At 39.0% G+C, this 15,817-nt stretch overlaps 2 protein-coding genes across 2 annotated transcripts; both read left to right on the top strand.

Moving 5' to 3' along the window:
- Positions 1-2,150: 2,150 nt before the first annotated feature.
- Positions 2,151-3,769, top strand: LOC104951568 (myosin-9-like). The gene is made up of 2 exons (XM_010778251.1): positions 2,151-2,344; positions 2,741-3,769. The coding sequence occupies exons 1-2, from the start codon at positions 2,193-2,195 to the stop codon at positions 2,847-2,849; spliced, it is 261 nt and encodes an 86-aa protein (XP_010776553.1). The 5' UTR covers positions 2,151-2,192; the 3' UTR covers positions 2,850-3,769.
- Positions 3,770-4,876: 1,107 nt separating this feature from the next.
- Positions 4,877-12,693, top strand: slc25a38b (solute carrier family 25 member 38b). Its single transcript, XM_010778252.1, has 8 exons — positions 4,877-5,283; positions 5,583-5,672; positions 7,926-8,050; positions 8,605-8,689; positions 8,924-9,103; positions 9,786-9,954; positions 10,680-10,843; positions 10,990-12,693. The coding sequence occupies exons 2-8, from the start codon at positions 5,658-5,660 to the stop codon at positions 11,110-11,112; spliced, it is 861 nt and encodes a 286-aa protein (XP_010776554.1). The 5' UTR covers positions 4,877-5,283; positions 5,583-5,657; the 3' UTR covers positions 11,113-12,693.
- The last annotated feature ends 3,124 nt before the right edge of the window (positions 12,694-15,817 follow it).

Genomic DNA, 15,817 nt, shown 5'->3' with positions numbered 1-15,817 from the left:
AAATGCTTTGACTGACANAACACATGGTACGGTGCGTTGGACAGTAGGGGACTATCCACCTCTCAACGGGTTATCCGCCTCGTGGGGAAAGACTGCAGTCTTTTAGTTAGACATCCAGTCAGACATAGTCTAGGCAACGTCGGGGTAAAATCTCTATAACCCATACCTCCTTTTCTCTCCCAAACAAGAAGACTTTGAACACTCAAGGGCTGAGTGGCCCGTGTATCTGCATGTTTTCACGTAAAACGTACTACCAGGGGAAATTCAATGAGAATCACCAGTTCGAAATTCATTTTTGTATTCACTACAAAACACAACAAGAGACTATAGTTTTTTGTTAGAGAGAGGAGGGAAATTTCCCGACCTTTAGTTTATCATTATTCGTCTCTCACTCCTTCAAATGGTACAGAACTTACAGAGGCACAACGCGGAGAGCAAGAAGTTGGACGTCGTAGCGAGTCGAAGAAGAGGCAGGCGGCTGGTCGGACCTCCGGACGACCGCGAGGGACTTTCTTATTTCGTTTACAGTATTCAATGTACTCAAAAATTGCAATACTTTTAGTAACTGTGGGGCTTTTACTTCTCGATAGCTCTACCATCCATATCTGAAATGCAATGACCTTTACCGTTGAAGTGCAAGTCGGTTCTTCTAACAAACGCATAAATAGGTAAATCAACTTCGTTGTAATGGCCGATCAGTTTTTATTATCGGTCATTTTGTCTACGACGTGGTCCAATTGGAAAATTTTACAAATTTATACGAACATTGATGTGTATACATGGTACCTTCCGAGTTCAAATAGCTTTTTACTACTGTCGGGTCTTATTGACTAGTTGGCTTACCTACTACTCGTCTATTTTCTGTCCGTTCAGATCTACCGAAAATGTACTACACTAGAGTCTGGTAGTAAACACAATTGGTCTGTGGATGTTAAGAGAATTTTTACAGGTTAAGTATTTACTACGAATAATTTGTATGACTGTACACTGGATCCGAGTCTCAAATTCAACAAAGCCAATCCCTTGAAGTCATTGTACCTTTATATCAATAGAAATGTAAAAATCAAAATCAACAAAAAGTATAGTAGGAGGGTTTTTGCAGATTAATATTTTCCCGTAGTCACAACTACTCCTCATATAGCTTTTAATATTCACTGCACGTCTGGTGCTCGAATCCGCTCAATAATTTATAGTAAATACTTTGAAGTAAATCGGTACAACACTATTGTGAGATAACAGAAACATATAACCGACTCTAGCTCCTATGTGTCTGTGACTTTCGAGTTAACCGTCGTACGAAGTCCCTTCTCATATCATAACAGTTCACTACGTACATGTTCGATAGTAGTTCCCACATACAGTTCTCAACGTTGTACATCTCGGGTGTACAGTGTAGAACGCCAGATCACATGAAGATCAGTTATAAAAAATCTTATGTTTAAGATCAACAAGAAAGTAACAACACAGTCAGCGTTGTCAAGTACTACATATCCTAGTTTCGTACCTGAACGCTAAACTCTGCACAGGTATCTAGGATGGTTCGAGAAACTGAGCGACTCTTACAAGGTCGACAAGAAGGTGACCGAACTGCTGGGTAGAACCGGAGGTCCGCACCACTACCTCCTGAACCAATTGAGCTTGTACTTTGCCATAAAATTTGGGGGCGTGGTCAGCTGCAGCTCATTTGCCACAGAATCAGCCCTTGTGAAGACAGGGCTGGAATAGAGCGAAATGAGGCATGGCTAAAATGCATGATCTGTTTGGTATTTTCAAAAAAAAACTTCACAGACATGTTTTATATAGGTATGGCCCTACAATATATTATTCAAATATAGCATGATATGTCCACTTTAAAGTATTTTTATAATGCATGTGATTTATAAAATTATATAATAATGTTATGTGTTAAAAGTATTAGAATTATAATTCACCATGACCCTTGCAAAAGAAATTCGATCAGTTATCAGCTTTTATTAAATGCTACAATACTTAACCTCTTATGGGTCCTTGAGAATGTGTTATTATTGTTTTTACAAGTGCTTTTAACCCTGACTATAGAGCGCTGTAAGTGCTAAAAAGTCTTGTGTAGTTTGATCCGGAATTGCCGATCTGCTTTTGGCACTTGTTCCACTGTTGCTGCTCCCCACACTAAGTGAACCCTCTCTCTTCAGGCGGACAAGACGAACACCCGGATGCGTCAGCTGAAGCGCCAGCTGGAGGAGGCAGAGGAGGAGGTGACGCGGGCCAACGCTTACCGTAGGAAGCTGCAGAGGGAGCTGGATGATGCCACAGAGTCAGTAGACTGTGTGAACCGTGAAGTCAGCAGCCTGAAGAGCAAGCTCAGGTAGTTACCTCAATGTGTCCAACTCCACTAACTTAACACCAGTTAAAAAGCCAAGGAACCCAGGTTTCTCTGCTTGGTTATTAAGACTGCAAATGAAAAGCCTACATTGCGTACTCTGTATGATTCAAATAATATTTTGGGCAGGAAAATCTGTTGAAGAATACGCTTTTTATTAAGTTTCTGAGAAGTTTGTTCTACAGTTTTTCTTTAGTACTACTGCATATTTATAACAAAAATTGCCTTTTTATCGATTTATCTAATTTTGGGCTTTGCTTACACACTCATTTTCATTATTTCATATATTAATGAATACTGTATGCCTCATCCATTTCACCTGTGTACTATGTTTGTGCTGCACCTGCAAGTTGTTCAACCATTATTTCTTTGTTTTTAAAGACGTGGGGAAGTTCCTTTCAACGTGCGGCGTACCATGAATCTCACGGGGCTGGACAGTGATGATGATGTGGACCTGAAGGCTGATGTAGTTGAGCCTGCTGCTGAGTAAACAGAAGAAAGCAGAGAGGGAATTAATATAATGACCCAGTCAACATGCAGATATAGTGAAAAATGGCCATAAAGTAAGACTTTTTCTGAGAGGACTTAGCCTTGAATTCCCCTTGACATTCATCTTGTAGCCTTAATATTGTTTTCCATATAACTCATTTATATTTGGCCAAATAATCATATTCATCTCAGTTAATTATTTGTGTTTTTTAAAGGCTTTACTCATACCTTCCTGGTCTATTTTTCTACTTAATGGGTATACTCTGATAAAATATTGCGCTTGTAACAAGCTATTGCAGTTTTATTTGTGCTAGAGGTTTATGTGCTGTCACTGAACAATTTTTGGGAAAAAACACTGGACATTTTATGCTTGTTTTGCACACAACATGGGTCTTTTGGGAGTTTGGATGCAGTTACTCAGTGTTGTTCACATTTGCTAGTGTCAGTTTATCTACACTGTATGCTTTTCCTCTCACTGTGTCATCTTTTTATGATATTACCTCAACCACTTTTGTACAATGCCAACACGGACTAAACGGACATAAAAAAGGAAATTGTTCAGTTCTTCAGAGGTGGTGTATTCAAAATGCAGAAATGTTGGTGACAATGTTGTCACAAATTGTGTACCATCATTTAACTTAACTTGGTTGATGTTTCACTGGTTTTATATCTCATTCATTGTTGGTGGTGGGTCATCATGTAGTACCACTCACTGTACTATGTTTTTCTTTCAGCTATGCTTAGCACAGTAGAGGGGGTTATAAGCACATCAGCCTCTGAATAATGCATATTTTAGATTAGGTACGATACCCTTACATTGTATTAACAAACGGGTAACATTTCATATTGATGCCGATATTGTAAGGCTATTCTCTTTATCTAACGCCTTAAATGCAATAAATTGATAAATCATCAAATGTGTTTGACTTGTCTCTTCTGTGAGTTAAATCAATTTAAGTTGTTGACTGAAAGGATAGGTCTTTGTTTTTTAAGCTGTTTTAAAACAACACTTTCAAACGTATACATTATCATTCATCTTGTCTAATAGCTGTGTGAAGAGCCCTGATGGAAGCAAATCTTATTGTAAGCGATTGGGGACAGCAATATTGTGAAGTAGGTCTCTTTAGTAAGGAATAACCTATTTTGATTTGTAAAATTATTTTCAAAGCAAATAATTGTCCAAATGGGGAACACAACAACTACTGACTAAAAGACACACAGACGGCTCACATTCATAATTCATTTAAATAAGTGCTGCCATGAGGGAGAGCTGGAAGTAATAATACCACAAAAAGTATTCAAGTCTCATCAAGCATCCTAACAGTGGTCTGTGAACTTTAAATCTTAACTATATAGTCTCTCTGAGGTTGCACATTCAAATGAACAGTAATTTCCCGAGTTGAATTGCAGCACTCATACCCATTCATTTGTTTATGAAACCTACACCATTGATAAAGATTATCATTGGCCAAATGTCTCTATGCGTAACAATAGGGTTAGGATAAGATATTTCTGTTTTAAGAAGTTGTGTTGGAATTACACAGGTATGCAGGGCTGTTTGTTGTATTGAAATAGTACTTTAAGAAGAAAAATAAGACTTCTCGAGGACTGACATTGAACAACAGCGCCGCCCTGAGGCCACTGTAGGATGTGCATTGAATACAAAAAAATATGGCACCTTTGACCTTTCACACATTTAATTAAATACAGAACTCCAAAAAACATTTTATTTAACCAGAAAATATAATAGACAACAATCAGACATTTTTACTGGGAGTCAATCAAATTTCTAAGAAGATAAATATAGTCTCCTAGCCAGTTGCAACACCCCACGGTAACACAATTGCGAGGTAGGAAAGGAAATTATGGAGGTTTCTCGTGGAAAACCTAACCGCAAAATTAATACTTTCTATTATTATATTTCTATACTATATTTCTCTGTGCATTAACTATTGTTCACATATCGGCTTATTTTCTAACTATTAGTGTGTGTGAGTGTGTGTGCGTGCGTGCGCGTGCGCCGACCACTGGAGGTGAACTTTGTAGCTATGAGCTAACACTCGCAGCAGCACTGCAAGCAGCGATAACATCAGTCAGGCTCTGCTGTAGGACATTTATAACTGCGGACAAAACTGTCTTTTTACTAAAACGGCTTTTAAGGCTCGACCCGCGTCAGGTCATTAACAGGTTTCGTTTTATTGAGGAAGAGAGCCATACTTAAGTTAAACAAGTTACTAGAGTGAGCTGCTAGCTTTGACGTTAGCTAGCTGACGAGCTTTGCCAGAAAGTTGTGTTTTAGGCAATTCTAAGATTGACTAAAACAAGACTATTCAGAAACGTATGCAGATAGCAAGAGTAAAAACTAAACATGGGGTTCCTGGTGCTGCCAGGTGTGACGATCACCTCCATCATCCCTTAACACACTTCAAAGTCAGGTAAGAAGAGCTAGCATGCTAAGTAAGCTAGGTAGCTAGTGAATGTGTTTTTTTCCCATAACAAAACTGTCTCTCATACTGGCAGCTTTTCGAATTTCATACTAACACGTCTCTACTTTTATATCTGACTAGTATTCTGCCTGTCAATGTTACCCTATCCTGAGAGGCTCATGTCACCCTGCATGCACTTTAGCATACAGCTAATTAGCTAAACTAGCTTGCTGCTACAGCTCCTGTGAAACCACTTCATTGTTTTTGAAATGTGACCTATGGCTGCCCTTTACTTTCCCAACGTTCAGTATCGTCGGCTGAAATTAACTAGCTCCAAAACGGCAGCACCAAGGGAGAAAGTGGAGCCAGCTTCCAGGTCAAAGATGGAGTTAGCAGCGGTGAGTGCCCTGCATGCTGCTGTTTGTTATGAGTGTCATAATGCAGCCACTGTACTTACTCAATCTGTCAGTAAGAGGGTAAATTACCACCTTTTTTATTGGCATTTATGTATTCATCCAAGACAATAAAAACAGTTAAAATACGATACGATAATACTTACTTTTCAGATCGAGTGTCTTTCATCACACCAGCTCCAGTTGCAATATCAACAAGGACACATATTTAAGTCATGATACAAGGAAACATACATTTAACATAACATTACAATCTCTGAAGAGAAACATGCCCAAGATTTATGAATGAACTACATTTGAGAATTGACTGGTGCACAAAAACATGCTGTCTAACTATAATATCGTGGGAATCTCATCAATTTGATCTAACAATTCATATTCACTGTTCAGGACATGGTTTGTGTCAAGGAGGATGTTGTCGGCCAGCTTACATATTTTATTATGGCGTGTTGATTCATTAACCCTCTCAAAAGGTTGACCTACAATCTTTGAGCCGAATTTCAAAAGTTTGACTTTAAAGTCGTGGACAAGCACGTGTAGGCTACCATGTAGTATTGCAATACAGTAGAACACTCAGAATAACAGATGTAAAAAAACAATATAAGTATATATAAAAAAGTAAAATGCTTCCAATTGTAATGCTTATCGTATGTGTGTTGTTGGGACCATACAATAATATTTGAATCGGCAGTAAAAAAAAAACAGAAATACTGAAAAAAAGTACAGTATGTAATAATTATTATTATTATTTCAATAAATATGTCAATATGTAGTAAATATATTGACATCCTGATATTCAATTCCACATTTATTTACTATATATCAAAATGGTTACACAGTAAATAATAGAGATAATCAATTTATAAATGTGTTTATGGATTAAGTCACTTGATTGAAGTGTCTCCTGTGAATTAAGTGACTGACAAACAAGAACAATTCAATATAATGACAAAATGCTTATTAAAATCCAGCATAACATCCAGCCTATTTATTCACAGGGCATTATGGAATCATGCAGGGTTTTATTCACTTGATTTTGCTGAATTGTTGCACACACACAAACAAACACAGAACCACTTCATGACTCATGCGGTTTGACAAAGATGCATTTTAGCAGTGAGCTTTACAGGGGAGGGGGGGGGGATACAGATGTGTTGGTGTGTCTCTGAAAGATAAAGATAGAAGCCCATAGAAAAACGCGGGCTGGATTAAGCTCCTGCTTTGGCGGTGAAACGGCGGGACGACCAAAAGCAGCAGAAAGCCATTGTGGGTCGGAGAAGAAGAGAGAGGGATAGAATTGGGGGGGGAGGAAGGTTTTGGATAGAGATGGATTTTACAATATGCTATTTGAAATAGCAGCTTCACAGAGAGAGGGAGGTGACAGAGGGCAAAATGCAAGGGAAACAGGATTCTCAGAGCCGAGCCCCCGGCATAAAGGTAGGAGTGTGTGTAGATATACTATATCTACATTCAACATATTGAACGTTGTGTCAAAAGCAGACAGCCTATTTATGGTGGTTTATTTTTGTTTTTTTGAGCTGTAATTGTGTTTCTTGCATTATTATTATTATTATTATTATTATTATTATTATTATTATAAGCATTTAGTTTTCATCGTTTACTTGTTTTTTCTGTTTAACTGTTACCTTCAAATGTTTCTGTCCATGTTTGTATCTTATGTTTATCCATGAGGCATGTGACTAAAGATAATGTCTAGTCTCAGTTTAATTTGACCCAACAGTGTGTGTGTGTGTGTGTGTGTGTGTGTGTGTGTGTGTGTGTGTGTGTGTGTGTGTGTGTGTGTGTGTGTGTGTGTGTGTGTGTGTGTGTGTGTGTGTGTGTGTGTGTGTGTGGACTGTCTCAGCAAATCTCCATCATTTGAACATGACCCATGCTCTGTGCTAACTTGTATTTCTTTGGAATGGAAATGCCATACTAGCATATTAACATTCAAATGGAAATCCTTTATATGTATATTAGATAACATTCATTATTGTATATGTGGGGCTTATTTCTGTAATGAGAGTCTGGCATTCAACAAGAGGTGACCAATGCCAAGAGAGAAATGTGACTTAACCTTTATGTTTCTCTTTGCTTCATCCTCCACTGTTACCCCCCTTCCCCTTCTTTCCTGCTCCACTTTTTGGCATTTCTTTCACCCGTCACTCCTCTCCCTTTTGTCCTCTTCTGTCTCTTTCCATCCCCCTCTTTTGTAACCCTGTCTGTCATCATCCTCAGGCCCACCCAGCTCTCAAAGCCTTTATGTGTGGCTCTCTCAGCGGCACCTGCTCTACCCTACTCTTCCAGCCTTTGGATCTGATCAAAACACGACTGCAGACCCTGCAGAAAACTGCCAAGCCGGGGTGAGACTACACGCATGTAACACGCACACCTCATGTTTTTGGACAACATGCAAACACACACTACGTATTTCGTCTGCATGTCATCGGACGACTGTACATGTCCCCGCCAGGTCTTGTCTTTCTTTTGCTATTCCTGACCTACTCACACACACAACATGCTCCTCAGGGACACAATCCCACATGCAAATACACAGCATGGGAGGGACACAATTTGCTATCAGTGCTGTGCTGAATCTGCTGGTATGACCCATTTAGGGCAATTAGTCATACCAGCGTGTAATCAAACTGTCAGGCTAGGACTCTGCAATTACTCCACTGGAAACAAGAATCGGAAATGTAAAAGGCTAAAAGTGGATTTTTTATTTAAACAGCGTTCCACAGGTGGAGGCCTTAGTTCACATTTTCAGAAGATAATATCTGTTAATTGGTTGTTTAATTGTTAATATCTGATTTATTTTTCACTCTGAATATATGTTTTTTCACACCTTCAAATATTTTGTCTGCGTCTGAATGTTTTTTCACACCTTCAAATGTTTTTCAATGTCATCCTGCAGGGCACCAAGGGTGGGGATGTTCAACGTTTTCATCAACGTTATTAGGACAGAGACATTCTTCAGTCTGTGGAAAGGAGTTTCACCAGTGAGTAACTGAAGTTTTTCATTGTTATTATTTACAAAAGAAATCTGCAGTCTCAAATGCTGTTGTTTTTAAGCGCCAGACCAACATTAGGCCAAAATAAATTGGTTCTTTCTTAAAAGAAGAAGAATTCATGCTCTGATTATCACTGGTGTTGGATTTTTATTTTGAGTTAAAGCTACTATCACATTAAGCAAATATAAGAAATGCTTATTATTATTTTTCTCTCTCTTCCAGTCATTTGTGCGCTGCATCCCCGGCGTGGGCATCTACTTCAGCACCTTCTACTCCCTGAAGCAGCACTACTTCCTGGAGCGCTCGCCCAACGCTGGAGAGGCAGTTCTGCTGGGAGCGGGGGCCAGAACCGTGGCTGGCGTCAGCATGCTGCCCTTCACTGTCATCAAGACGCGCTTTGAGGTGAGCGGCAGTTTCTTTACATACAGACAGACCTCATTATGACCTCAATGTCAGACACATGTTTAGAACAAGTGACAATAAATCCAGGAGAAGTATTTAATGAACACCACAAGAAAATAAGCTAATTTGTGTGGGGATATAGTCTTATTTTGTAGTGATGTGCATGTAGTAACTATCTCATAATGACTATTTCAAGATACAGTATTAATCCCGGCTACAAAGTTCTGATCAAAACTGGGGACACAAACTTCAATGAGCAAAGAACGCGAGAATCTTTTTAGATTTTTCTAAAAAACGTCTGAAACGAGGCAAAAAGTAATAATTCTTTTGCTGCAGTAAAAACAGAAGGGGTTATTTAAAACAGCTTTGTAATTGAAAGTAATTGAAAATAAAGTAGTAGTAACTTAAATCTCTTGTACTTCCTTCATCTTATGTCTTGTGGAGTTGGGCTTAGTTCTTGCTGACATGCTACTGTTTAGCCTTACATAACAAATGTTGTGAACAGTGAGTCTTTGAATTATCTGTGAGATCTTGTACCCAATAAATCACCCTTACACTAGGATCCATAAATGAATGACCACCATCTATAACTTGTAGTACAGAGCACTCTTCTTTAACACTGTAAAAAAGGCAACGGTATAAATGAACCATATTAATGTTCCTTGTTCATACGTTGTTTTAGAGTGGTTGTTACAACTATGTGAGCGTGACAGGGGCTCTGAAGAGTGTGTATGAGACGGAGGGAGTCAGGGCTCTGTTCTCAGGCCTGACTGCCACGCTGCTCCGAGACGCTCCCTTCTCCGGCATCTACGTCATGTTCTACAGCCAGGCCAAGAAGGCGCTGCCTGAAGGTGAGAGCACTGCATCAGCAAATCAAGATGGAGGTCATTAAAATGTAGAGCATGGTTTTCTCTAGCTGCAGGTAGTGAGTGCTGTCCTTGTACTGCAGAACATCATTCAAGTGTATAGTGAACGGTTTAGTGCTTTCACATATTTGGCCTAAAAAGGTTTCTGTGCCTATACTGTATGTCTTAAACCGAGACAAAAATGTATTTTCCCAGGTAGTCAGCAACACAACGTGGGTTGAAACCACACGTTTTTATCTGCAAATTGCATTTTATAGTAAGTAAGTAAAACGTTATTTATATAGCACCCTTCTCAACACGGATGTACAAAGTGCTTTACAGTACTGTACACAATTCACAGTACAACTATAACATGTAGAATAAAAGGCATAAAACAACAGCAGGCAATACATAGGATAAAAATACGATAAAACACCAATAAAAGACAGCCACTAACTCCATATATTATACATTATATCCATGTCCTTTAAAAATGTAACCACTTCTTAATTTAATAATATTAGACATTTGTGTGTAATGATCATAATTAGCATATACAGTCTTGTACGTACAGTTACGTGTTATATGATGTTTCAATGACCTTTGGACATTTGTTCCTAATTTGAAGAAATCAGAATCTTTCAGAAAATTCAGATGTTGACCGCTGCTTTAATTGTTTTAATCACAACAACACGTCCAGAGCTCTATTGTTTGTTAAATATGTGTCTCAGAGGTGAGTTCGTCGGCCTATGCCCCGCTTGTGAACTTCAGCTGTGGGATGGCGGCGGGCGTCATGGCGTCGCTGGCCACACAGCCGGCAGACGTGGTGAAGACACACATTCAAGTCAGCACGTCCCACTGGAGCACCACTAATGCTATCTGCTACATCTACAGGGTGTGTGCTCATTAAATTACCGCTGTCCATTTTGATCTTACTGCATGTGAATGTTAATTAGAGAAAAGTCACACATATTCTTGTTGGCAGGAAAGATGAAGTTTGACCATAAACACACTGAAATGTCCTGCTCTGTTTTCTCTCAGGAGCACGGCATGGCCGGGTTTTTCCGCGGGGCCGTCCCGAGGTCTCTGCGACGCACACTGATGGCCGCTATGGCTTGGACTGTCTACGAACAGCTAATGGCTCGGATGGGCCTCAAATCCTGAAGAGCATCAGTGTCAAACAACACTGGATGGAATAATGAGTGGATATGGATTCACATTATGTTCTCACTGAAGGCCCCATGACAGAAGAAACAAGGAGCTCGTAGAGACGATGAGTCGGCACTCCCAAGATCTTTCAGAATAGGAACCAGGTGGATAAATGAGAGAGAGAGAGAGAATGCTGTGACTGAGTTGTTGTTGATATTTTAAATGTTTGTGAAAATGTGCCTGTTTGTGTCTGTAAGTATGAAATTGTGATGTAACACCTGACATGTCCACCTAGGGCTGAACGTGACACTCCCTGCTGTGAAGTGAAATTATTCCTCATCTCAATATTTATGTTTTTTCTGGCTGCGGCTTAGAAAAGATTGCCCTTGACATTGAGGGGGTGTGATTGCTAGTGACTCGCCAGACTGCACCACACATCTGCTGAGCCAACCAAAAGCAAATCACTGCAGTGAGAGGGCTCCGGCCTCTACCATATTTTAGGAACTTGCATGAGATTGACCAACCTTTCTTACTCGCCAATTGTCAAGCAGGCTCAGACAATCATAGGTACTCACCCTGCTGCATTGTGGGAAGAAAATCACAATAAAGCCTTTATTGCAATGCTGCTTTAAACTGTGCCAACTTAAAGTTTAAACACACCTGTGATGCATTGAGGGACTCAGCATAGTCAAACCAGATGTGCTTTTTTTTTTTAAAGGCTTAGGAGATGTAGCAGAACAAATATTCAGACCCGTGGCAGCATTTCAGTCGGTTCATGATTTTTGTAATTAAAATGCTTAATTATTTTTTGGGGGAGGCATAAAAACACCAATGTTTACTTGTATTTTAAGTAAACACTTGAATAATTTGACCTCTTTTTATATACATTAAGTACATGTTTTAATTCCTGATTCACCTAATTTATCATATTTGCAGAACATTTTACTTACAAGTAAAGCATTGCTTACTCACTGTGTTTCTAAAGGTGGTACAGAATATATCATATCAGTGCTGGAGTGAACCTTTACCACCATCTTCCTGGCTTTGTACATATTTGACTAAACACGGTATTACAAATGAAAAGTCCTATTTTTGTGTTCATTGTACAGTCTGCCTTTCACTATAAACATTATTTATTGTAATTGATATAAAAAGAGGTGATATATTGAAAATGATGATTATGGTGTTGATAGAAATAACGCCTAATGGAAAATCTCACAAGAAGAGGGAAAGACTTAACTTTATTTTGGAAAATGGATCATTACAAAACACACTGAAGCTTGTATTGATAAGATGACAGAAAGGCTTCTAACGTCTGGGTGATCTGTGATGAAAGGAGCATGCAAGGTTGTGAAGCAAAAATAACGACAGTAGTTTTCGGTGTTTACTGTGTAACACAAACAGTGTTTCTAAATGTGATGTGATTCATACCTCGTGCATAAACTTCATCATCTCTCCGTTGATCCTCTGTTGTGACTATATTGTTTATGGTCATTGTTATTGTAGACATGTTGTCTGTGCATGTGTTTGCTCAGACAGACGCTGTGCCTGCCTGGTTTTTAAATGTCAATAAATTGCTCTCTTTTAAAAAGAAAATACATTGATTTTTCTTTATTTTGACATAAGAAAGAAAATTGACTTTGCTTTCTGATGGATTTCTCTACATTTCTTGATAGCAAGCGTCAAATCAACCATTCCAAACAGTTTCAACCCGGTTAAGGAGAGCATGCATGTTACTTTAAAACATTGTCAGAGCCACTAGACATTCATTTTGCACAGCCAAAACCACCAGCCATAATATAATATATATATCTATGTATGTCAAATATATAGGCCTATATCATGTATTAAATATAAATGTTACACAAGAAATATATCAATGTTAAACAGTTATTGAGGTCTTAAAGCTCTACTCTATAGAATGTTTGTACTTTTTAAAATGGATTGGTTTGAATAATTATTAAATAATACATTCATTATTATTTATTTATCTTTCAATAAGCATTCTCAAAACCTTTCAAATAATATTTTACGAAATAAGGTTGGAGGATTATTAGATATCGACCCGGCACTTTAGTTTCTAAATTCACTTAAAATTCACGCAAACAAGATGCGAATTAAAGCTAAAATCACAAACAAAAACGTTGTCATGGTAACATTGCCAGTTTTAGTATAAAGTTAAACTAAAGTCCTGTAAAAAGACGTGTATTATTTGGACTGAGCGTTTTCAAACAAAATCAAACATTTCACCTGCAGCTACTGCTAAAACCTGAAATATCATGAATGAGACCTAATAGCAGATGAAGTTGAGTTTTTCCTTGCAGTCCCAGTTCTCCCACAGTCCCCCTTTGGTTAAAGCTCCACAGGGTTTATATATTGGACACTGGTGGTCCTGGTCTCCTTGGGGCCAGGCCTCGTACTGCAGAGGGTCTCCATTCACCCGCAGCCAGTGGTCCCCCGGGTAACGCAGGCCGATCCACACCGGCTCAGTGATGTTGTCGTGCTTGATCTCTCTCAAGGCCAACAGGTGCTCGGTCTCAGAGGTCAGGCTGGTGAGTGCCGTGTGATTCTGTTTGCAGTGCATCATCGCCTGCTCCCAGGTCGCCTTGTACTCAGACACGATCAGATTGAAGCATAAAAAAGGCCAACGACGGGTTAGATGGACATTGTGCCATTCATTAGTGCAGCTGGGCACACAAACAACAGCAACTGTCTCCCGGTCTAAGTGATCTGGTTGCCCACCAGCCCACGGTAAGTATGTTGCTTCTCCCGCTCCAGACCACATCCAGGTTGTTCCATTCATGTAGAGACCAACAAAGAAATAACCGCTCAGTTTCCCGTTTGACGCATCATTTAGACTCTCTTCCTCCCATGGTGTAGTGATGGGGGTCAGATCAGTGTGATGATCTCTGCAATACTGTTGAGCTTCAGGCCATGTAGCGTCAATTGCTGGATAAACATGCTTTCCAATCTGCTCAGACACACACACAATAAAGAGCATTTGAAAGAAGAAAATCTCCATGGTGGTAAGAGATAATTGTAGAGACGAGTACAAGGCGTGATGTGTGTTGAAGGGGAATCCTGTGTTCAGTGTGGTCCCTCTGTTCTCCCTAATAGGTCAGTGAATGCCTCCTGCTGCTGAAGGAGTTGTTTTGCATATAAACTATGTATACTTCAAAATGGGTTGAGACATAAACCATGTGATTAAAACATCATTGGTTCAACTATAGATGGGAACCTTTGATGCCTGTTAACCCTACTCTCTCCCCATGTTCCCCAAAGAAAAAGGAGTTGTAGAAATCACACTAATGAAGCAAGCATTAAGACAAAGCTGTGGATTTACGTTGAAAATGTACACTCATTTGACCTTTTGTCAAGGTTGTGTGAAGCACAAACTCTACATGTGATCATTTATACATGGACTCCCCCCATATACTTTTGCTAGACTACCAAATGTGCCTGAAGTGATGTTTTTACACACTTTATTATGTTGTCACTTATGGTTTCTCAGTACAGCAACTTTTTAGTCCACTGAAGTGAAATTACATATAAGCATCCAGTTTTGCTTAGAACTGACCAAATCTAGAAATGACTACATGTTGGATCATTTCTGACATACAGATATTAATTTAAAGGTTTGGCCACTGGTAAAGATGAATGTGTGTTTATGAGGATTTAGATCAAATGTTAAGCAAATATATTGAAGGCTAGGGATGCAACTTAGTGTGTGTCCTTTGCTGGTGCTGCTGCAGTTGATAATGAAACATATAGATTGCCTCTCATTAAATGATCAGCCTTGTGGTGTCACGGTGAATGTCCCAGCATGCAATGAGTGGAAATGTAGATTTCTTACTGAGGAGGGCGCTTGACCCACAATGTCAATATTATATCAATATTGTGATATAATAATGGGATTGTCTTTCAGTTTTGATATCGTAATATGAAATACAAAGTGTTGTCTTTTCCCGATTATATACGCTGCATTATATTAAAGTGATGTACTTTTTTTAAATGACCAGACTGTTCTAGCTGCTTTATGGATTGCCTTTATCCTCCTAGTCATTATTCTCACATTTGTCAACAATTATTCCATTTTTTTCATGCACAAAAGGCTCAACACTTTATCGTCAAAATATCAATATGTAATCTTTATGGAATTTAATAAAAAATAATGTGATATAAAATGTTTCCATATTGACACCCAACACACACTCAAATCCAGCACCAGACACTTTTTACGCTGCTATGGACAATCTTTCACGAATGTACATTTCCCAAAGATTTTGAAGTGACTGTTATATTGATTGCAGTGGCGAACCGTGTCTATCACAACTGGACCTGACACAACCCCCGCTGCCGATCATTAAGTGCCTTGTAATTTCTTTTTTTATAGTTTCACTCCGTTTGAATGTGGACTGAAAATAAGTCAATAAAGGAGCATGGCTTCTCATCCCCTGGCTCTCAAAAGAGTTTGGCTGGCTTTTTAATCTATGTTCACACTGAGACAGTACAACACATAGAGAGAACAGTGCACCTATTGTGTAAGAACATACAAGCAGGTCACACAGTAAGATCACAAATACATAAACTCTGTTAAAAATCAGTTTTATTAAAAAGTACAGGCTGCATGTTCTCAGCCTTGGAGAAACTTGACATGTTTTGATACATGTGTCTGAACCTCTCTTTAGCTGGTTCATTAATAAAACAGATATTTCAACGT

Source organism: Notothenia coriiceps, unplaced genomic scaffold (assembly GCF_000735185.1).
Source record: "Notothenia coriiceps isolate Sejong01 unplaced genomic scaffold, NC01 NC01_scaffold00019000, whole genome shotgun sequence".
NCBI classification, from domain to species: Eukaryota; Metazoa; Chordata; class Actinopteri; order Perciformes; family Nototheniidae; genus Notothenia; species Notothenia coriiceps.
This window is presented reverse-complemented; position numbering and strand designations above follow the sequence as displayed.